The sequence below is a fragment of the Danio aesculapii genome, chromosome 3, assembly GCF_903798145.1.
Source record: "Danio aesculapii chromosome 3, fDanAes4.1, whole genome shotgun sequence".
Taxonomy (NCBI): Eukaryota; Metazoa; Chordata; class Actinopteri; order Cypriniformes; family Danionidae; genus Danio; species Danio aesculapii.
In genome coordinates, this window is record NC_079437.1 from 6,522,766 (window position 1) to 6,545,265 (window position 22,500).

Sequence of the window (22,500 nt, forward strand, 5' to 3'; positions counted from 1 at the left end):
GAGACATCCAAAATATGTACTGTTGGTGTGCCTCCAGGAACAGGGTTGGGAAACACTACACTAGACCATATGAGACAGAAGTTTGACTCTGTCAGTCAAATGTTTCTGAAATGATTAATGCTTTGAATTGCTTTAGTCACGTGACCAGGTGTTTCGAAACACTTTAGTCATGTGACCTGGGTGTTTTGGATCAAGCTACGGTCACACCGGGCTTTGTGTGTGCGAAATTCTGTCGTGCGGCGCTGCGAAAAGGGGCGGGATTAAACAAGCTTATTAGACATTAAAAAAGCTAGCGATTGCTCCATGTTTTAAATTTCTGTCCAGAGAGGTCATGTTTTGATCCTAAATTGGTCTCATGCAGTCAAGTGATGCGATTTAGCAGGTTAGAGTTCACCAAGCTTGAACTTTGCACCGCAGCAACCTGCGAAACTTAACGCATGACCCCGCGTTTCCGTTCTGACGTATTCGTGTGCGTATGAATGGAAGTCTATGGGAAGAAAAGTCAAGTGTGACCGCACCTTCATGCTTCGGTGCAGTATTTCAAAACACTTGCGCTTTGGGATCTTGACACTGAGTCGATATCTTTTCACCGCTTTCCGAGTGATCCGAATGTCCGTTCAGAATGGATAGTGAAAATAATAAAGGATATCGGACCTCATTTTCATCTATTTTAAGGGAAATGGCACTAGTTAGCTAACGTTTTCTTTCCCAAACACATGTTTTAGATGCCATTTATCAAACTTATCAACCTAATTGCTGCCATTTTTGATTTTGGGGAACATTTCCACAAAGATAACTGTATGTGAGAGTGATGAGACTCGGATGTTGATCGGTGCGTCGTTAGTGCGCAGCTGCAGGCCGGACTAAATCATTCATTTTTACTTTATTTTATTAACTTGATCTTATTTGTGTTGTTATTCAAAACTGTTTCATGTACAAAATGAGAAAAGGAGATTTCTCAGTGTGAGGTGCTGCGGTCTCTGCAGATGAGCTGAATCAGGTGTGTCTCGTTAGTGGACTCTATAATTGTGCAGTGCTGAGACTCTTCCAGTATAGTTTGAAGTTCTGTTGGGTTCATTATTTGTGGATTGTAGAGAGTCATTGTGAAGGGTTTCTGAAGCAGAAAATCTTGCATGATTGCTCATCATGGCGGTGATGGAGATCAGTGTTTGGAAATGGCTCAATCTAGTCCTTTTCTTCTGTTTTGTTGATGGTGCCAAGTTTATTGTGGAAGCCCCAAGACCAATAGAACCAGTGGTCACTGCTGATGAACTGCTTTCAGGGCCGTAAGTTCTATTAACTGGCCTCTAACTGCTTAATCAGTCTAACTTTTGGCCACAGATGAAAAGATGTCTTAATGTTTGGGGAATTTTCAACTCTTTAGTACACTAAATCTAGGATGTTAAAGTGGAACTTAAAAAATTTGTTGAGCTACAATTGTAATGCAACTTTGAGTAAGCATTTGTAAAATTATATTAAATCTGTATTTTGCTGAACTGGTTTTACTGCAGGTCTGATCTGACAGATCTGTCTAATATGTGAATATTTGAGTAAGTTTTCATTAAGACTTATTTTTGGGTCCGTACCGAACATGACACCCAGGATCCTCTGGTGACCCTATATAAGGACGCTCTAGTTATTTGTTTCTTTGTGGCTTCCTTCATGGTATTTTTATAGTAGCCCTCGTTCATTTGCCATGAAAATGACCAGGGTTAAAATGGACCAGCATTGTTTCGCTTCTAGACTTGACCATTTTAACGCTTGTTTAGAGCTGATCTTTACGGCTTCTGAATGTAAACTAGAGTGACGTGTCATCAGTCGAGCAGATCTTGACAAACCCAAACCGTCTGTTTTCCTGCAGGCTCTTCATGGTGACGTTTCCTTCATTGATTGAGTCCGGCTCTGATGCTAAACTGTGCGCTAGCCTTCTGAAGCCCACAGGAAGTCTCACAATGACCATTTCTCTGGTCGATGACAAAAATACAGAAACTCAACTCGTGCATCAGACGTCCCGGAGGAAGCTTCACAGATGTTTTAATTTCCAGGTCTGTGATTCTTCAACATGCAACAACACTAAAGAAAGGTCCATGTGTTAAAGGGATATTCGACCCCTCCCAAAAAAGTCCAAATTTTTAAACTTGATTTGTCCTTTTGAACAAAGGAAGATGAGCAGGGCAAAAAAAGGCCATTGACTTCCATTGTGTTCCCACTATGAATGTCAATGGCTTTCTCCCAACGTTCTTCAGAATGTTTTGGTTTGCTCAACAGAAGAAAGTTGTCAAATCTTAACGTGAAGTTGATTTTCAGGTGAAAAGTCTACTTTACGATGTTTCTCTACAGGCTCCTCAAGTAAATGGAGATTCAGTGCAGACGGTGAGGGTGGTCGTTCAAGGACAGTCCTTCAAAATGACTGAAGAGCGTAAAGTGTTGTTCAGGTCTTATCTGCCTCTGACCTTCATCCAGACAGACAAACCACTCTACAATCCAGGACAGACAGGTGACTGACTAGTATTAGTGCAGAACTCCCAATAAGATTCTCAAGTATTGAAGGGACTGTTCGCCTGCTAATGAGGTGGTATTCATTTACACTCAACTGTTTCCTTCTGTTTATCAAGATTTTTTTTTTTTTTTTTTTTGTTTAGCCTGGAAACCATTAAGTACCATGGTAGGAAAATTACGTTCTGTGCTGGTTAATGGTTACATGCATTTTAACTTCAATCACTTAACAAATTCTAACAGGTTTGAGCATAGTAGATGACCATTTACAGTTTGCTTAATCCCTTTAAAAACAAATTTAGTTAACAAGTCAATTTAAAATGAGATTATTTTTTTTTTAAATGTACAAAACGGTTTGGAAAGTAGTGGACGTTCCTGTACAGTTTGACACTTGCCACATCCAAGCGTACTGTTAAATAACCGATTTCTCCCCAATATTCAGTTTCATTGCATCTTACCCAAACTATAAAGCTTGCGGGAATAAAGAGTTCTAGTGAATTTGTTAACACTTTGTGAATCTGATCATATTAAACTTTCCAGTGTAAAAGTGCTTTTATTCTTACATTTGCAGTGAATTTCAGAGTCGTCACCATGACTGATAAACTTGTGCCTCTTGACCAAATGGTAAGGCTGTGTGTAGTTTCTTTTCAACCTTTAAAATCTTTGACCATGTCTAATTCTAACTCTGTCTTGCAGTACAATCTGGTGGTGTTGGAGGTAGGAACTTGTTTGCTGCTTCTGTTGACAATGTTGCTTCTGGATGTTTTCATGGTACTTTTGACTAAGCTTAACTTTTTCACTAGGACTTTCGTAATATCCGGATAAATCAATGGACAAATGTTTCCTCCATCAACTGGATTTTGGAGCTTTCTCATGTGTTGATCCCAGAAGCTCAGGTTGGGACGTACACACTGAGGGCTTATATTGGTGACCGAATGATCTCCCAGACTTTTGATGTGAAAAAATATGGTACGCCTATTATCTCTAAATGTACAACAGCCTTTCTGATGTCTTACAGCTCTTTCTTGTTTAGTTTTACCCAAGTTTGATGTGACCGTAAACACCCTGCAGACGTATAGTGTTGCAGATGTGGGACTGAAAGTTGAGGCTTGTGGAAAGTGAGTGAAGCCTTCAGTTTTCTTGCTGCATGTTTGTCTTGTGAATGGTCTGTTCTTGATCTTTCAATGTTTCTCAGGTACACATTTGGGCAGCCTGTACCTGGTCAAGTGCTAGTGGAAGTGTGCCGTCAGCCTCTTAGCTTCATTCAGGATCCTAAAGTGACCAGCATTTGTCTGAATAAATCCACTAAGGTTAGACCTTTTGTGCAGGGCAGGGCCTGTTCACAAACATCTGAATTAAGTTTAACTTGTGGATTTTTAAAATGATTGGCATCCATCCTAAACTTTTGAGTATTTGCTTGAGGATTTCAAAATTTTTGATGTCAACTAAAGTCTGTGACAAGACTCTTCAGACAACAAGATCGAACATTAAACTTTCTTTAAATATCTTAGCACCAATCTGCCTCATTCAAAACCATCTGAAATTCACCATGTGAACTAGTAGCCATGGTTATTTTAAATCTTTGTGCCTGATCAGCTCTTAATCTTTATTACCAGACAAACAACACTGGCTGTGCCTCTCTAACAATCAGTACATCATCGTTTTTTGGCACCAGTTTTGAGAATAACCTGCAAAATTCCTTTGCTGTTAATGTCAACATCACCGAGGAGGGAACAGGTAAACTACTGGCTGATTTTGAGTGTGCGGTTTTGTATCATGGCTTCATATTTGTTTTCCCTTCCAGGTGTAGTCATGTCCAAATCCACAACAGTGTCCATTACATTTGAAGTTGGCAAGGTGACATTCGTGGATCTCCCAAAGTTCTATGATTATGGATCAACTGTGAATGGCAAGGCAAGTTGAGATTCATCTGTTGCTGGAGTCCATTTGTTGGGTTTTCCTTAATTTTTTTTCTCCCCCCCCCCCAAAACAGATCTCTGTGTCTGATTTCAATGGTAACCCAATCAATAGCAAGGCAGTTTATCTCCTGGACAGCAGCATATGGCCCAGCAAAGTGCTGTTCAATTTGACCTCAAACAAGAACGGATTTGCCAAGTTCTCCCTTGACACTACTAGTTTTCCTAAAGCTGATCTGAATCTTGTGGTATGACTTGTCACTGATTTTAAACAAATGTTACTTGCTCTTGTAAGAAGTGCTTAAGAATTTTATCATTTTTCCTCAGGCAAGTGCAACTCCACAGTCTTATTTTAGTTACAATTCGCCATACTTCACTACAGATACACAGGTGGTTCAGCTTTCCAAAACTGCTCCTTCTGACAACCCAACCTTTAGTGATCTGTCTATAGTGAAGCTTGAGCAGCCGCTGAAGTGTGGCACCACTTATCCAGTGACTGTCAAGTATTCATTTGTTGGAGAGACTGGCGACTACAGTGCTGACATCATCTATATGGTATTTTATTTATCTTTTTTTTTATTACTTCCTGTTTGACCATTTGTTTGGTTCTAATCTAGCTGTCTGTTGTCAGGTCATGTCCAGAGGAGTGATAATTCTCCATGGGTTTAAAAGTGTTCAAGCTCTGGCTTCAGATACGCTCACGAAGGGCACAGTGACTTTTGATCTCTCAATTCTTGCCAATATGGCTCCGATGGTGCAGATTCTGGTCTTCTGTGTTCTACCTAGTCAGACTGTAGTGACTGGTAGTGCATCTTTTGACACGGAGAAATGTTTCTCAAACAAGGTATCTGTAAATCTAGATGTCTTGTGGGGAGTGTGACATGTCTTTCATTTGAGCTTGCTTGCTTTTAGGTTTCTCTGCAGTTCTCTCCCGCTACAGCTGTTCCTGGTGAAGGAAATATTTTGACCGTCTCTGCTCAAGCAGGATCTCTGTGTGGCCTCAGTGCTATAGATCAGAGTGTTCTGATCATGCAGTCAGGAGGACGTCTAAACGCAGAGGCGGTAACTTTTTTTTTTTTTTTTTTTTTTTTTTTTTTTTTTTTTTTTTTTTTTTTTAATATATCTATCTCATTCTAAGATTGACTTGATCAACTGTGCCAATCCATACACATGCCACTTCAAAAGACATACAGCTCCACAGTACAGCCATTTTTAACTATGTTCACTTTGAATCCTCTTAATTTCAACTTTCACATGAATCATCTGCTTGTCAAAGCACAGCTGTAATTGGACCCATTCTAAAGTTTTTGGAAACCGTTCTCTCTGGAATCAAACACTATTTATTACCCCAGCCTTAGTCAAGTCATCTGCTTTGCCACCAAGTTTTCATCCCTATAATTTAACTTTTTGCTCAAATACAATGTCTTGTTTCTTAACCAGGTAGATCCTTGTAGTACTTTTTGGTAGTTTAAAGGATCCTGAGACTGTTTTCCCTCCCTTTAGGTGTTTAACATGCTCCCACTCCAGTCACTATCTGATTATCCATATGGTGTTGAAGATCAACAAGACTGCCTAAATGTTCGACCCCGTCGAGCTGTTCCAACAGATCAGGCTTATAACACCTTCAAGGTAAACTAGTTAGGATTTTATGTCTCTCCCCCATCGCTAGTTGTTTATTTTTAACCCATGACACAGAGTTTGGGGATCAAGATTGCAACAAATCTGCCTGTTCGAGAGCCTCAGTGCCTGAAGTTCAAAGACCTGCTATACTATCGCAACTTCCGGGGTGGTACGTCTGTTTGCTTAAAGTAACTGATGCCATTTGCAACCACTAAAGGAGTGACTATTTATGTTCTCAATCTATAAGGGTTTGCTATTTCCTTAACGAAGTAAAGTTATTTCTCTTAGTAATTCCATTTCGGGAGGCTGTTTTTGCTATGGCTAAGGCTCCAGCTCCTTTAGCAATAACAGAAATTGGAGCAACTGGAGGTTCGTCTGTTGATGTGACCATAAGGACTTACTTTCCAGAAACATGGATATGGCAGCTTGCTCTTGTGGGGTTGGTAAATCTTGTGTGTGTGTGTGTGTGTGTGTGTGTGTGTGTGTGTGTGTGTGTGTGTGTGTGTGTGTGTGTGTGTGTGTGTGTGTGTGTGTGTGTGTGTGTGTGTGTGTGTGTGTGTGTGTGTGTGTGAGATATAATACAATATTTACCCCACACAGGGACTCTGGGTTAGCATCAGTTCCCCTTACAGTTCCTGATACAATCACCACATGGGACACTGAGGCCTTCTGTCTGTCCTCCAATGGTTTTGGTCTGGCTCCACCAGTTCTGCTGACTTCCTTCCAGCCCTTCTTCCTAGAGCTCACCCTGCCTTACTCCATAATCCGTGGGGAGGCTTTTGAGCTAGTGGCCACAGTCTTCAACTACCTGTTGCAATGCCTCAAGGTCTGGGTTTACTTGTTAATGGATCCGCATATGCATGTATCCACTCAATGTCCACTAATGCTGTTATTCATTGTCAGGTTCAAGTGACTCCAACACCATCCTCCAACTTTACTCTAACACCCATTAATGATCAGTCTCCATCCACTCTCTCTGCCAACTGGAGAAAGACCATCAAATGGGCTTTAACTGCTTCTGTTATTGGTTGGTTTTATTTATTTTTATAAATATTAAATTTATCATGTGAGGGTCTTTAATTTGCTGAATTTTTAGGAACTGTAAACGTGACCATTAGTGCTGAGGCCAGTCCATCCCAGGAATTGTGCGGCGATCAGGATGTGACCGTACCATCAAGAGGACGCATTGACATAGTCACTCGAAGTCTGCTGGTTCTGGTTGGTAACTATTCTGAAGTTTTCAAAGTGGTGCTGTCTTATCTTAATTGATTCCTTTTTGTTTCTCTAGGCTGAAGGAGTGGAAAGGACCTTCACACGGAGTTGGTTACTTTGTCCAAAGGGTTTGTTCAGCTTAAGAATTTTCTAAATTGCTTGATCCTAGTGCTGTCTGCTGATTTTTGTTTTTGGTTTACAGGAAGCATGCTTTCAGAGAATGTGAAGATCACACTTCCAAGAAATGTCATCCAGGGATCAGCCAGATGCTCCGTATCAGTCATTGGTAAAGGGTTTTCTTGAGGAAGATAACATGACCATAAAGCTGCACTGCATACTGCAGTAGCTATCACTACTAGTCTGCCCAGTTTATTGAATTCAATCTGACATCAATCCAGTTTTGAGTAATCTATTCACCAAAAGGTCAATTAGGTGGTTGCAAAACTTAATGCTGATCCAAAAAATACTTCAAGTTCAATCATGGTTTGGTGTGATGCACTGCCTTTCACATATAGTCTGATTTTTGACCAAACCAACTACACCCTGACCATGTCCTTTTTTTTTTTTTTTTTTTTTTTTTTTTTTTTTTTTTTTTTTTTTTTTTTTTTTTATACTTTTCTCTCGCCTTCCCCTTTCCCTCCTAGGGGACATAATGGGTCGTGCACTGAACAACCTGGCCAATTTGCTACAGATGCCTTCTGGCTGTGGAGAACAGAATATGATCATTCTTGCTCCCAATATTTACATCCTTCGGTATCTGACAGTAACTGCGCAGCTCACCCCAACCATCCAAGACACTGCCATGAATTATCTTCTGAGTGGTATGATTTTTAATGTCTCAGTATTTAGACCAGGGGAGGCCAACTCTGTTCTGGAGGGCTGGTGTCTTGTGGAGTTTAGATCCAACTAGAACACCAAGACTTGGAGCTTGTTTGAGTAGTTTTAGTTGTCAAATTGGGTTTGGAGCTACACTCTGCAGGACACCGGTCCTCCAGGACTAAACTTGGGCACTGCTGCTTTAGGCTTTCTCAATCAGACTGCTTGGTGGGCTTTAGAGGTCCCCCCCCCCCCCCTCACTAGTGCTTAATTTGTTTTTGGTACAGGATATCAAGGAGAGCTGAACTACAGGCACAGTGACGGTTCATTCAGCACTTTTGGTTACGATCCATCCAATACATGGTGCGTGTCCTGCAGTTCAAGTCTTGATGCTTTAAGTATTGTGTAACTTAAATTGCTCTATATCCAGGTTGACCGCTTTTGTCATGAGGACTTTTGGCCTAGCAAGGAACTTCACCTACATAGATCCCAATGTTCTTAAGAGTGCAAAGGACTGGTTGATTAGCACGCAGGGTTCAGATGGCTGTTTTGTGCAGCAGGGCACTCTGTACCACAATGACATGAAGGTATGTCACCTTTCTTAACCTGCTGTTAAGCTGAGACTGATCCTGAAGGTGTTTGATGCTGTTGTGTTTTAGGGTGGAGTTGGTGATAATGTGACCATGACTGGCTACATTGTTGCATCACTGCTCGAAATAGGCGTCCCTGTCACGGTAAAAATATTGCTATCCAAAATCTGGTGTTGTCAGTAGTTGTAGTACCTTGCATATACCTTTTTTTTTTTTTTTTTTTTTTTTTTTTTTTTTTTTCCCCTTCTCTCCAGGATCCTGTCATTACTAAGGCTCTGTCATTTTTGAGGCCTCTTGTTGGGAATCTGGGAAACACTTATGTAACTGCTCTGCTCGCCTACACCTTCAGTCTGGCTGGAGAGACCAACACTCGAACACAGCTTTTAAATTCCTTGAGAAACATTGCCATTTCTGAAGGTGAATTATAGCCATCAATTTGCTGAACTTTGTTCACAATTTAAATGCACCAAATCAAGAATGAAACCCCCCCCCCCCCCCCTCCTGTTTAGGTACTACTCTCCACTGGTCTCAGACTACATCTGGTGATACTCTGGCAGTGGAGATCAGTGCATATGTGCTGCTAGCGGTTCTCACGGTACAGCCTGTGACTACTTCTAATCTGGGCTATGCTAACCGCATTGTCAACTGGCTCGTGGCCCAGCAGAATCCCTATGGTGGTTTCACCTCCACTCAGGTGATTTCAGCTAGCAAGTTGGCATAATTCAGTCACTGTTTGTTAACATTACCAAAAGTGCATAATCTGAAAGTATCCTATGGAGTGTGTATTGAAAATGACTCTTTTTGTAATAGTAATATTTCTGTACTGCTAGTGGTTCTTTTGGTAACCAATGTTCTGAATCTTGGAACCACCTGGAATGCATCAGAAGTATTAAGTTACATTGTTTTATTTTATTAGGACACAGTGGTGGCTCTTCAGGCCTTGTCTCTGTATGCTGCTCAAGCGTTCAGCCCTGGAGGCTCCAGCACTGTTACAGTTCAGTCCTCAGTGCCAGCAGGAGACATTTTCAACTTTGTTGTGACTCCCAACAACCGCTTGCTGTATCAGAGAAATTCACTGAACAACTTCCCAGGCACATATAGTGTTGTAGCAAGGGGATCTGCCTGTGCTTCTGTACAGGTCTGTATGTTCACCTATTTCTGTTTGTTTTTGCTCCTGGTAGTTCATTGCCTTGTTTTGTACTCTCAGGTTGCCTGTTTCTACAACATCCCTACTCCTGTTGTGGTTGCCAAAACATTGAGTGTTGTTGCGAAGGTGACTGGAGACTGCCAGGCTTCACAAGTCAATCTGATGTTGACCTTCACTGTCAAGTAAATATTGCCTTTGAGCTGTCCTTGTGAAATTATTATATATAATTATTATTTTTTTTTTTGTGGCTGCTCAACTCTGAGTAAAGACAACTCTGTAAAGTGCCATGCAAATCCATTATTTTTGGCTGCATCAGCAGTGGTATCATGCATTTTTAAAGTGGACACGTTGCCAAAGTGCTTAGGTTTCTGTACCATTAATGTTTGGCTAGTCAAGTCAACCACCACACATGCCTCCACCTATTTACATAATATTAGATACTAATTTGCTTTTTGCAGTTTGCTTGAATGCAATTTAACCTTGCTGTCTGACCAATCAGCTGAAATTTAATAGAATTATTATTATTTTTTTTTTTTTCCCTCCCTTCCTTCCCCCAGATACACTGGTCCAAAGCCAACTACTAACATGGTTCTGGTGGACATCAAGGTGTTGTCAGGATTCACTGCAGACACCTCACTGGTTGGTATGATTTAAGGGTGACTTTGGGACCTTTTGACACTGCTTGCTAAGTGTTGGTTTTTCCTCACAGCTTGGATCCCCACCTAATTTTGCTCCATTAGTGCAGAGGGTTGATTCAGAGGGTGATCATGTCCTCGTCTATCTACAAGAGGTGAGGCTGTAGTGTCTACTGAAGTTGCTACTTTAAATGTGAGATGAAGGACTGTCAGTTGGTGAAATGAGATTTCAGAGTGGCTTGTTTGAAACTAATGAATGCTTTTTGTATATTTTAAAGGGTGCTGAAACAAATGCATGTATTTGAGATATTGGCAGTCATGTGTCCACCCTTGCTAAATGCAATTTAGGACAAATTTCACTTAAGTAAATTTCAGTTTGATGGCGCAAATTCATTCTAGTGTCACTACAATTAGATCATTGTGTGGAGACTGGATATCTGTACCAGTGGGTACACTAATTCAAGAGGCTTTGTTTTAACCAATCTGCGCGCTCTGTGAATTCAACTTCATTAATGTACATGTAACCCCCTTAAATTTATTGCCGTCATGTAGGATTTTGTCTCATATGATTCTCTGCATTTTGACTGGATCGTCTACACATGACTGTTTGATTCTCTGCATATACTGAAATGTGATATCATACTCCATATGGGAGAACTAATTTAACTACACTCCCAGCATTTCCTCATGCAGTGTCACTAGATCAGGAAAGTTTCATGTATGCCCCAAAGTGCCAAACTGCAGTTAGTCCACAAATTAAGAATGAAACACCCGAACTTTCAAAACTCTGGAGGAAATGTGGATTGTGTAGTGATGTTAATCGAATTATGTGCTTGAACGTGTAGAACTGGATCCTGAACGAACATTTCAGAAAGCCACTCCTGTAAATGGAATTGCCTTTAATACAATGCGGTTAGGCATTTACATAAGTTCATGTAAACGTAGTCCCCGTCAATCTCTCCTGCATCTGTTACTGCTGTAGTGCACCTAATTGAAACTCCCCTTTTCATGCAAACCCTTCCCTTTTACCACCTGACACTCACCTAAGCAAGGCTGGACTTGCCCACTTTCCTGGCTGCCCACCCCCGCCAAAAGTGACCCAATGCTCTTGCTTCTGTCTGCAGGTTCCCAAAGGTATTCCAGTAACCTTCAGTATACAGCTGACACGGGCTGTAGCAGTGCAGAATCTCAAGCCAGGGGTCATCTACATTTATGACTATTACCAGAGAAGTATGCTTTTGCTATTGACCTTGTGACTTTCTTTATATGAATTTCCTGTAGAGTGCGATCATGCTAAGTTTATTTACCCCCCCCCCCTCTCTCTCTCTCTTTCAGATGATAAATTTGAGACCACGTACACATCCCCCTGTCCATGATTGTGCTTCAGTGTGTTTTATTCCAGAAATAAATTCACTTGAATCAATCTGCTGTCATGTTGGGTTTATTGGTGTACAGAAATTTTGCTTGCAGCTATATTGAAAGGTAATTTTATTTATCATTGTTGATAGTTTGGTTAAACCTGGGCGCTATACTAATTTGGGGGTTTGTAAGGGTAACCAGCCTGATCTCACAAGAAAATACAAGTGTGGTGTGTTGCATCACTGAGCAACCTGTGTGTGTGTGTGTGTGTGTGTGTGTGTGTTGCAAACCACTTGGAATTAAGTGTCAGCAAATGTGCAAAATCTTTACACTGACCCAGAGACTGTTCAGACTGCGTGCAACTGAGCTGTATACTTTATAATGACTGAAATCACCAAATGGCCTTGACTAAACGCACTACAGAATGTTACATTTTTACACATGGCATGTAAATGCATCAGCCGTTCACAGCATAATACTAGAGTATATTTAGAAGTGCTACTTTGAGTAATATTTACAACATTTAAGTGTCTTTTTTTTTTTTTGTCTTTTACGAGTGTTTTTTTTTTTTTTTTTTTTTTTTTTTTTTTTTACGTGCTCTTTCCACCACTGCTAACCTGTAGCTTGCATAGTCTTTATTTTTTTTTATATAAATGCATAATGAATTTTAATGGATATGCATGTAACCTCATTTGAGATTGGGTTTTGGTTGCGGTGTTTTTAAATATGCATAAAATCAGGGGAAGTCAGTGCTTCAAAGCATTTTCCCTATCACCAAGATAGTTGTTAAATTGTATGAATTAACGTTGATGCCATATTACATTTCTTTTTTTTTTTTTTTTTTTTTTTCTGCTTGGTATTGGACTCAATCTTGTTGGTTTCCTCTTCAACCCCCTCCCCCAATACTACAAACTAATGAATTATTTATTTTATTATAGTATCCAGTACATTTTTGTGCCTGTTGTAAAAATAACTATAAATGTGTTAAGCAGTGGTGGAAAGAGTACTGAAAAATCATACTTAGGTTATAGTACCCCCTACCAAAAAAAAAAAAAAAAAAAAAAAAAAAAAAAAACCCCGCTTAAACTAGCCTAAGCTAGTTGGCTGGTCAGGCTGGAAAATGAGCAGCCTGGTTTAAGCTGGACAAAAATGTAGAGAGAGTATCTGTTGTAAATATTACTCAATGTATGAGTAAAGCAGACCTTTTTAAGAGTAGCGAGTCTTACACTGTAAAAAGCTGATGCATTTACATCTAATTTGTGGTTGTGTGTAAACGTAACATTCTGTAGTATACTTGGTTATTGCCCAGCAGCCACACAGTCATAATTTTTCTAGCCTCTCTTGTTTAAAAAAAAAAGTGCTAACAATAGCCAAAATAGTATTCAAATACATTTAAAAATGGTCTGCTCTGTGCTTCACACCACTTCTTATACGCCATTTTGTTGTTTCAAGAATAAGGTCCAAGATTTAAAATAAGTTACTTGTCAAATGTTTTCTCTATAAAACAATCCAGTAGTGAAAGAGGGCTGCGTGGTGGTGCAATGGGAAGCACGTTCGCCTCACAGCAAGAAGGTTGCTGCGGTTCGCGCCTCCGCTGGGTCAGTTGGTGTTTCTATGTGGAGTTTGTATGTTCTTTGCTCCGGTTTTCCCCACAAGACCAAAGACCATGGTATCTGTGAACTGGGTTAGCTAAAATAGTCCATTGTGTGTGTGTGAATGAGTCTGTATGGATGTTTCCCAGTGTTGGGTTGCAGCTGGAAGGGCATCTGCTGCGTAAAAACAGATGTTGGATAAGTTGGCAGTTCATTCCGCTGTGGCGACCCCTGATTTATAAAGGGACTCAGTCAAAAAGAAAATGAATGCATGAGTAGTGAAAGATGACTTTTTACATCATATTGTGTTTTCTTGCACAGCTGGATATTGGATTCATCAAAAATATTTGTTAGCATTGGCCAAAACTGATTAGCTGAAGTCATGCCGAAGTAACAGCCAAAAGAGGACTCTTTAAGCCTTTTTCGATGGGTTACTTTCGATATTTATCTCCTATTTATTGAAAATAGGACAAATGAGCTCATGCATGGGACAAATTCTGGACCTTTGTTTGTGAGAGGTGGGTCTTCCGAACCTCCCCCTGGCAAGAGTAAGGTGAAGCTGCAGAGGCCCGGAGATCCAACTGCATGCACAGACATGCAGTTCCAGACTTGTTTTCTCAGACAGTGCCACCTGCTGTTGGGTCAAAGAGCTTAGAATCACCAAGAGGCGACACTCAATAGAACATATCATTGCAACAGCCCCGTGATTCCGCCATTTTGGAGTGAAAGCGATCGGCCGTCTATTGATCTTATTGCTGTCATGATGGCAAGCAGCTGCTTTGTTTTTTATTTATTTAAAAAACGCATTAAAGCTGAGATACAACCTGAAAGACGACAATACAACACTTACCATCACAATCCTCAGCACTTTTAATAGTTTATTATACAGACTCTGCGTGACACTAGCGGCATCTAGTGGCTGTTTCCCAAATCGCACTAGTATGGAACAAAATCAATGCCAAAAGTATTGAATTAAAAAGCTTGTTGAATAACACAAACTGAAAAAAATAATACACCGTATTAACAAGTTCTTGCATTTTAATGACTTGAATTGCAGGGTTTGTATTTTTAGGTCCTGAAATTTAACATAGCTGTTTATTTAAGCTGTGAATAGTTCAACTAAAAATATTTCAAACATGTTTTCGTACTTATAAATTCAATAATTCATTTTCAATTTCCAGGATTCACTTACAAAATATTCAATACCCTTTAAAAATACGATGTATAATATTCAAAAGGTAATTTTCAGTTCATTTTATTTCAGTTCAAATATTCGCTTCCATAAATTCAGTGGCTCAAATTCGACTGTTAAAATTCAACATTACATCCGGGAACTGCAGGAAAAGCAGTAGATTGCAGATTGAAGATCGCCAGCTGCTTTTCCACCAGCAGGTGGAGATGGAATAATTTAAGATTTTTTACCCAGTAAATAGACCAGAAAAAAGCTAATAAAGGCACAAAAGTAGCATTTAATATTAATATCAGTGTCTTGGACATTATAAGTAATAAAATGAGTATGAGTAAAATAAGTAAATGATCTTTTGGTCATTTATATTTGCCCTTATGTAACAGAAGCCAGTTGGTGATCGCGTAAACCTCACTCCTCGGATTCAGCGACAGATGTTGTTCTGCAATATTTAGCCGGATCGGATACGTTTGCAGCCCGAAGTTAATGACAATTATTTCGATTATTTATAAAATTTCCCATTTATTGTATTTTATTGTACAGTTTCATTAAAAAATGCTGCTTTATTAATGTGCATATCGCACTTCCGGCTGGCAACATATCTGATCTAAACTTTACTATCTTTAATCTCCTCACAGCATTTGTCTCCCATACCGGTATCGCCAGCTCGCGCCTTGCTCGGACCAGTGGCGTTACATGCACATTAGAGATGCGCGGATGGGCTTTTATTTCATCCGCAACCGCATCATAAAACTCATCATCCGTCCGCCATCCATCCGCACCAATAATTCTGACCAATTTTTAAAACCGCACCCGCCCGCCATCTGCTGATTGGGCTCTTTATTTGAATGGCTTATTCATTTTTATTATTAAATGAATGTTTCTTTATTGATTATTAGAGAATAGAGAATGACTTTAATGTAGACATGTAGTTAATCCAAACGTGCAAGCCAAATCCAGCATTAATTGACGACGCTTTGAAGTGACGCTAAACGATACGAGGACGTGTCTTTGGTCCTCGAGTCTTTTCCTTGCGTCCTTCCCTCGCATCCCGGAGGGGTGGAGCTAAGACACGAGGAAAGAAAGCAAGGAAAGGAAACGAGGATGCACAAATAAGAAATGAGAAGCACCCTATAAAGCTCTCAGAATATCCAACACGAATATCAGCAGTGAACTCCGTCTCCGATCGGCGCACAGGGACAAAAATAAATAGTCTAAATTAAACGCACTGTACTGTACATTTTTTTATAGTAGCCTAATAGAAAACGCATTTTGACACATCATTTCAACATGCTGCTATTTAGCCTACTACTAAATGCCTATTTCACTTTATATTTTAGCAAATAGATAGAATAATAAGTCATTTACATTATAGCCTAATAATGTTCACATTTGTAGTTGTTCATAGCAACCCCAAAAACTTATCTGCTTGTCTTGCACATCTAATTAATGGGCACAGTTTTTCGACTATTTTTTTATTTATTTTTTATTTATTTTTTTGCTGTGGAAGTTATTGAGCTTGTAGAAATCGGAAACAACACCACTTCTGCGACACAGATGAACCTCTATTGGTATCTCTATCAGACAATGCCTATTTTATATGCCAAAAGAAACAACAGGCAGTATAAAAATATTAAAATAAATATCTTAATGTAGGCATAGGCTATAGTCGCATGCTTTGGCAAACATTTAAAAAAAAATAAATAAATAAAAACGTCATATCGTAGTTAAGCCTTATAGGCTCAGTCACCCCCACAATTAGAAATTCAACTAACAAATATATATATATATATATATATATATATATATATATATATATATACCATCCCTCTTTGAGCGAACATGAAGTCTGACGAGGCTAAATTGCCTGTATGACAAGTCTATGCCCCAATAACCCATGAACGATCATCCCCACAAACTTGAAGCATAATGAAATACTACGCTTGCGACAAAGAAATTCTGGCAAAATAACCTTAAGCCTCAGAACGTAAAAGCGAGGCCAAATAACTAATACACAACATGTCTAGAATAGAACAGGCTAAACCAATATGAACGTAAAATTATCAGCTGACCGAACTCAAAAGTTTATATTAAACATGGGCTATGTGTAGTCTAGATAACATAGGCTAATTGGTTTAATATGCCTGACCTTAGGTCTAGTTTGAATTTTCTTGGCACTATGCAGGAATAAAATAGCATCTACAGTGTCAGGATTCAGACGAGAGCGCCTGGCCTCTATAACGCGCCCTGCTGCACTGAAGGAGCGCTCGCTCACAGCACTTTGTTGCTCATAGACTCGACTAAACATATTACCTGATGAAAATGTGACTATTTCAAAGTGTGCTCGATTTTTTGGATGTAGGTATGGTCAGATCATATTTAACAATTTATACATATTTTTTTTTTATTTGATTGGTACAACCGCCCGCCACCCGCCCGAATTTAATTAAAATATTGTTTTTCGCACGTCATCCGCCCGATCCGCGGTTTATCCGCGGAGTCCGCGGCTGAAACTGCCAACCGCGCATCTCTAATGCACATAAACCGTCTTTTGATGAATATGATGTTACATTCTCTATCTTTATTAACTCATTCTTCCATAGATGTAAAGTATAATATTGACTGGCTGCTAAAGAATATAAACGTAAGAGAAAGGAAATAAAATAATCATACAAAATTCAAAACCAGAGAGATTTTATGAGAATGTCACACAAAACAGTTTACTTGCAACTGTTGGACAGATAGTGTTAGATAAAGACAGTGTTCAGGTACGATTTAAGGTTGGGTATGGATGGGACGTGTAATTTAAAATAATTTAACATAGCGAGCAAATGCATTAAAGGAGCGTCTTCAGTTATTAATACAGAACCGTCTAATATATGGCATAAGCATTAAGGGGTTATTAGAAGTGTTTGCGCTGTTTAAACGCAGCTTTTTTCAGGATTGGGGTAGGCTATAGTTTTAATTATTTAAATTATTATTGTTGTTGTTATTATTTTATTATTATTATTGTTATTATTCTTATTATTTTATAACATTTATTTAGGGTACTGCGCTTGAATAAGTCATCCGTGGTTCTAAATTAGTATTTCTTTTTAACACTCTGCCTGCCTTTCATTTTTCTAATTTTCGGGGTTCTGCCATGGTGTCTTTAGTTTGTCCAGATTAATTGTTTTTATTGTTATGTAGTAGCCTAGGCTTACGGCACGCCTTTATTTTTATATTATGAACGAAAAAAAAAAATATATATATATATATATATATATATTATATATATATATATATATATATATATATATATATATTATATATAATATATTATATATATATAAAAAAATATATATATTTTTTTACTTTATTATTTAAAATGATTGGCGACCTCTAAAATATAGACTAAGCCGAAGCAGAATGAATGAATTGATGAATGAATGAAATATTTGGCGTACAAACCTGTGCGGCTTGTACGCGGCAAACGAGTGGCCGCGAGCTCTGGTGGCCGGTCAGAGCCAGCACCGCACGTCAAATACTGGTTGAGAGATGCTGGATGGCTGCCAATATTTGATGGGAACACCTCTGAAGTTTCAGATGATATCTGGGCCTGTGCATAGTTATGAATGTGAAAAGTGAAAGTCGTGACATTTGGCCAAGCATGATAACACAAGAGTGTTTCCATTATTATATTAATCATACCTATTAACCCCCCCCTCCCCACACACACACACACACACACTTAGCGAGAATCACGCGACCGTCACCACCCCCACTTAGCTAATTTCCGCGACTGTCACATCCCTACCACTTAGCGTAAATGAGCACCTGCCCATTTAAGAGTCTGTGAATGGCACTGCAGAACAACGTCTGTCGCTGAATCCGAGGAGTGAGGTTTACGCGATCACCAACTGGCTTCTGTTACATAAGGGCAAATATAAATGACCAAAAGATCATTTACTTATTTTACTCATACTCATTTTATTACTTATAATGTCCAAGACACTGATATTAATATTAAATGCTACTTTTGTGCCTTTATTAGCTTTTTTCTGGTCTATTTAAATTAAATTTTTTTTTTTTTTTCTTAAATTATTCCATCTCCACCTGCTGGTGGAAAAGCAGCTGGCGATCTTCAATCTGCAATCTACTGCTTTTCCTGCAGTTCCCGGATGTAATGTTGAATTTTAACAGTCGAATTTGAGCCACTGAATTTATGGAAGCGAATATTTGAACTGAAATAAAATGAACTGAAAATTACCTTTTGAATATTATACATCGTATTTTTAAAGGGTATTGAATATTTTGTAAGTGAATCCTGGAAATTGAAAATGAATTATTGAATTTATAAGTACGAAAACATGTTTGAAATATTTTTAGTTGAACTATTCACAGCTTAAATAAACAGCTATGTTAAATTTCAGGACCTAAAAATACAAACCCTGCAATTCAAGTCATTAAAATGCAAGAACTTGTTAATACGGTGTATTATTTTTTTCAGTTTGTGTTATTCAACAAGCTTTTTAATTCAATACTTTTGGCATTGATTTTGTTCCATACACTAGTGTCACCTCGTTGTGATTCCGTGCTCTCTGGTTGGGTGAAGCGGCAGGTACGGAGACCCAACTGCACGCTTAGACCAAATCAAATCACTTTTATTACCACATCATCAGCAGCACGTGTGTTGTGATGAGTGAAAAGCTTAGGTGCTGGCTCCAGACAGTGCACAATACAACTATAGCTCAAAATACAGACAGTGCAAATACAACAACATGTACTAAAAAATAAAATAAAAAAACAGGACAATGTAAAATTGGCAGTGTTGACCAGCACTTTCAAGTAGCAACATCAGACACTCAAGTAAGGTAATTGATTTTATTAAAGCGATTCCTGCAAATGACCAGGTTTAATGACATGAATCAATGTGGTGTAAAAGATTACACCAACAAACAATTATTTCAGTGTTTGATTTGCTCAATATTAGAGTCAAAAGATTGATTATTTTCATTATTTTACTATATGACAGCTTGCTCTTGTATTATTGTAGCATTCGGGGACACTTTTCTGGCAAAGTAAAAAACCTTAAAGTAAAAAAGTTAAAATAAAATGTATAATATATAACACAATTATTATTTGTAACATATTTTAGTGCCATGTAGATCTACTGTACATATTACTGTATTGTCTATCTGAAAGGGCTACCAAAGACAATAACAGTAACACAATAACAATGATTACAAATAAGATCAAAATATCAGTTAATATGCATAAAATTTACAATATGAGCTCTCTTAGGTTAAAGCAGAAATAATTTGCTCGTGACTTGTGTGTTTTCTTCCCCAGATTGATATTACAATTTATAAAGGGGGTCTCTGCCAACACTAATACAGTGCACCAAATGCTGCAGATATTTCCACTTTTGTTTTGCTCGAGAAATGAAAAATCTTCCCAACAAGAATGTAAAGAATTAATTTTATTTGATATTTTCTACGTAAAAAATAACTATTAATCCAATTATTATTTTTCTCGGTATTGTTTGCAGCTCAATGACTTGTAGCACCTAAAAAATTAAAGTTTGTCGTGAGAAAATTACTTAGAGTTCTATAATTTATTGTATGTGAAGAAATTTATTGTATATTCCCTACTGAAAAAAACTGCTTAAACCAGCCTAAGCTGGTTGGCTGGTTTTAGCTGGTCGACCAGCCTGGTTTTAGAGGGGTTTTGGCCATTTTCAGGCTGGTTTCCAGCTATTTCCAGCCTGTTCTTAGCTGGTCAGGCTGGAAAATGACCAGCTAAAACCCGCTGGTTTTAGTTGGATTTAGCTGGTCATTTTCCAGCCTGACCAGCTAAGACCAGGCTGGAAATGGCCAAAATCCCTCTAAAACCAGGCTGGTCAACCAGCTAAAACCAGCCAACCAGCCTAGGCTGGTTTAAGCTGGATTTTTCAGCAGGGTTAAGATAATATTAATTCCCTCAACTCAATACAAAACAGTGAAAAGACCCTTAATGATTAAAAAAAACAAAAAAAAAACAATAAATGACTGAAAATATTGAAGCAACTGAACAATATCTATTTACAAATACAATTAATAACACTACAACAGAAAATAATGCGTTAAATCAAAATCTAGCATTCAATTTTATTTATAAAGCACTTTAAAACAACACAGTCGACCAAAGTGCTGACAACAGAGAGTAAAACAAACTTTAAAATACAAATAAATGAACATAAAATGTCAACATCTCACGCTGTGCTAAAAGCCAAACTGAACAAGAGGGTTTTAAGAAGAGATTTAAAAACAGTAATGGAAGAGGCTTGTCTAATACAAAATGGCAACTCATTCCACAATTTTGGTGCCGCCACAGCAAAAGCCCGATCCCCTCTGAGCTTTCGACTGGTCCTGGGCACATCCAGAAGGAGCTGGTCGGCTGACCTGAGCGAACGAGACGGGGTGTAAGGACAGAGAAGCTCAGAGAGGTAAGGGGTGCAGCACCATTTAGACACTTAAAAACAAATAAAGTTAACTTAAAATTTATCCTGAAATGCACAGGCAGCCAGTGAAGAGAGGATAACATCGGAGTGATGTGCTTTAATATTTTATATAATAATTTAATATACTTTATATAAGAATGTATTCAATCATAGCGTAACATTTTATAGAAAAAAAAAATAGTTTAAGTTACAATTTATAAGCAGCTGAAGTCAGGTTAGGCGATCTTTCAAGCAGCAGGTGGCACTGTCTGAGAAAACGACAGGTCTGGAAGTGCAGGTCTAGCCGTCTGAGTCTCCAGCTATGGTCTCCAGGCCTGCCAAGTCTTTCTGCAACTGATATAACGTGATTCTGAATCACACAGTAGCCTACGTGTTATTATTTCTTTCAGTTTTCTTTTCATTTGACATTTTTAGGCAAGTTTATTTTTTGGATTTTGTATCACCAGTCCGAAATATGAGATTTAAATACGCAAATACAGTGGAAACCCCTTTACTATCAAACGAAGTCACAGCGCTCTCTAGTGGTCAATGCATATTAGTGCAACTAACATATGCTGGAGGCATAGACTGTAAAAACAATCACACTTCACATCGATAATAAAGGAGATTAATACTTAAGCAGTCAATAACTTTTAGAGATTGTGAGATATTTTGTGGGTGAGTGTCGTGTTTACCACATCCACACAATAATATTGACAAATTGCTGACATTTTTGACTTTGGGGAACATTTCCACAAAAGATGACCGAGTGAGTGTGAGAGAGGGACGAGACCCGGATGTTGATCGCCGCGTCGTTAGTGCGCAGCTGCAGGCCGGACTGACTGAGGTGAGCAAAACAAACCCAAACACGAACAAACAAACTTAAAATACGTCAGTCTAGCCGCAAAACAGGAACACATATGTGTGTAATAACGTGTTAGATTCACGTTTGGAGGCTGTCTTGAATAGTCCGCGAGCGTGTTTGTCAGTGCTGAGTTTAGTTTGGATCTCTTCATCTGTTTACAATCGGAATCCGCTGAATACATACATTTATAAAAGATGTGTTAAACCTACGTGTGCTGAAAATATTCAAATAACTCTAATTTATCATCTTTAAGTGCGATTAAGGCATAATTGTTGGTGCGTTTGGATGTTTGTGAGTAAATGCGCCATGATTAGCATGTTAGCTTGATAAGTTTGTGCTGGAAGATAAATAAAACGGCTCAATGGCAGAAATCGCCAATGAATCAAGTTGTATTTCAATTAAAACGTTGTTGTTTGGTGTACATCATATATCTGAGAGCATGATATGGATATAATTCACTAGCGTGTTGTGTATTTACGAGTGTGCTTGTGAAAGCATCTGAATAATGGCAGTAATGCTGTGCAGGAGTTGTTTCTTGTTAACAACTAAACAGATTAGAGTAAAATATTTACAAGACTAGGCTGATTTATTTTTGGTGCAATTGAT

The 22,500-nt window shown here is 38.6% G+C and overlaps 2 protein-coding genes across 3 annotated transcripts in view; both read left to right on the forward strand.

Annotated features, from left to right (window-relative positions):
- The first annotated feature begins 1,146 nt into the window (after nucleotides 1-1,146).
- On the forward strand, nucleotides 1,147-11,848 carry LOC130216901 (alpha-2-macroglobulin-like). Its single transcript, XM_056448814.1, has 34 exons — nucleotides 1,147-1,286; nucleotides 1,862-2,045; nucleotides 2,341-2,497; nucleotides 3,068-3,120; nucleotides 3,193-3,213; nucleotides 3,300-3,465; nucleotides 3,530-3,614; nucleotides 3,692-3,806; nucleotides 4,113-4,233; nucleotides 4,301-4,410; nucleotides 4,490-4,660; nucleotides 4,740-4,967; nucleotides 5,044-5,256; nucleotides 5,325-5,474; nucleotides 5,916-6,041; nucleotides 6,108-6,201; nucleotides 6,321-6,471; nucleotides 6,633-6,858; nucleotides 6,936-7,059; nucleotides 7,129-7,250; nucleotides 7,321-7,372; nucleotides 7,447-7,530; nucleotides 7,889-8,065; nucleotides 8,348-8,423; nucleotides 8,491-8,647; nucleotides 8,720-8,794; nucleotides 8,905-9,067; nucleotides 9,160-9,344; nucleotides 9,567-9,788; nucleotides 9,858-9,979; nucleotides 10,355-10,436; nucleotides 10,507-10,587; nucleotides 11,557-11,662; nucleotides 11,768-11,848. Exons 1-34 carry the CDS (start codon nucleotides 1,147-1,149, stop codon nucleotides 11,806-11,808), a joined length of 4,380 nt encoding a protein of 1,459 aa, XP_056304789.1. The 3' UTR covers nucleotides 11,809-11,848.
- A 9,914-nt stretch (nucleotides 11,849-21,762) lies between these two features.
- tnrc6bb.1 (trinucleotide repeat containing adaptor 6Bb.1) overlaps nucleotides 21,763-22,500 on the forward strand; it is a 29,719-nt gene continuing 28,981 nt past the window's right edge. Inside the window, exon 1 of one of the 2 annotated variants that reach the window (XM_056452987.1) lies at nucleotides 21,763-21,876. The gene's annotated coding sequence lies outside the window, so the exon portion shown is untranslated. The remainder of the gene's footprint in view (nucleotides 21,877-22,500) is intronic. The other variant, XM_056452986.1, reaches the window with a different exon arrangement.

Coding starts and splice junctions, on each gene's coding strand:
- LOC130216901 (XM_056448814.1), top strand. CDS start 1,147: ATGGCGGTGATGGAGATCAGTGTTTGGAAATGGCTCAATCTAGTCCTT. Junction 8,424..8,490: donor TACGATCCATCCAATACATG/GTGCGTGTCCTG, acceptor CTCTATATCCAG/GTTGACCGCTTTTGTCATGA. Junction 8,648..8,719: donor TGTACCACAATGACATGAAG/GTATGTCACCTT, acceptor GTTGTGTTTTAG/GGTGGAGTTGGTGATAATGT.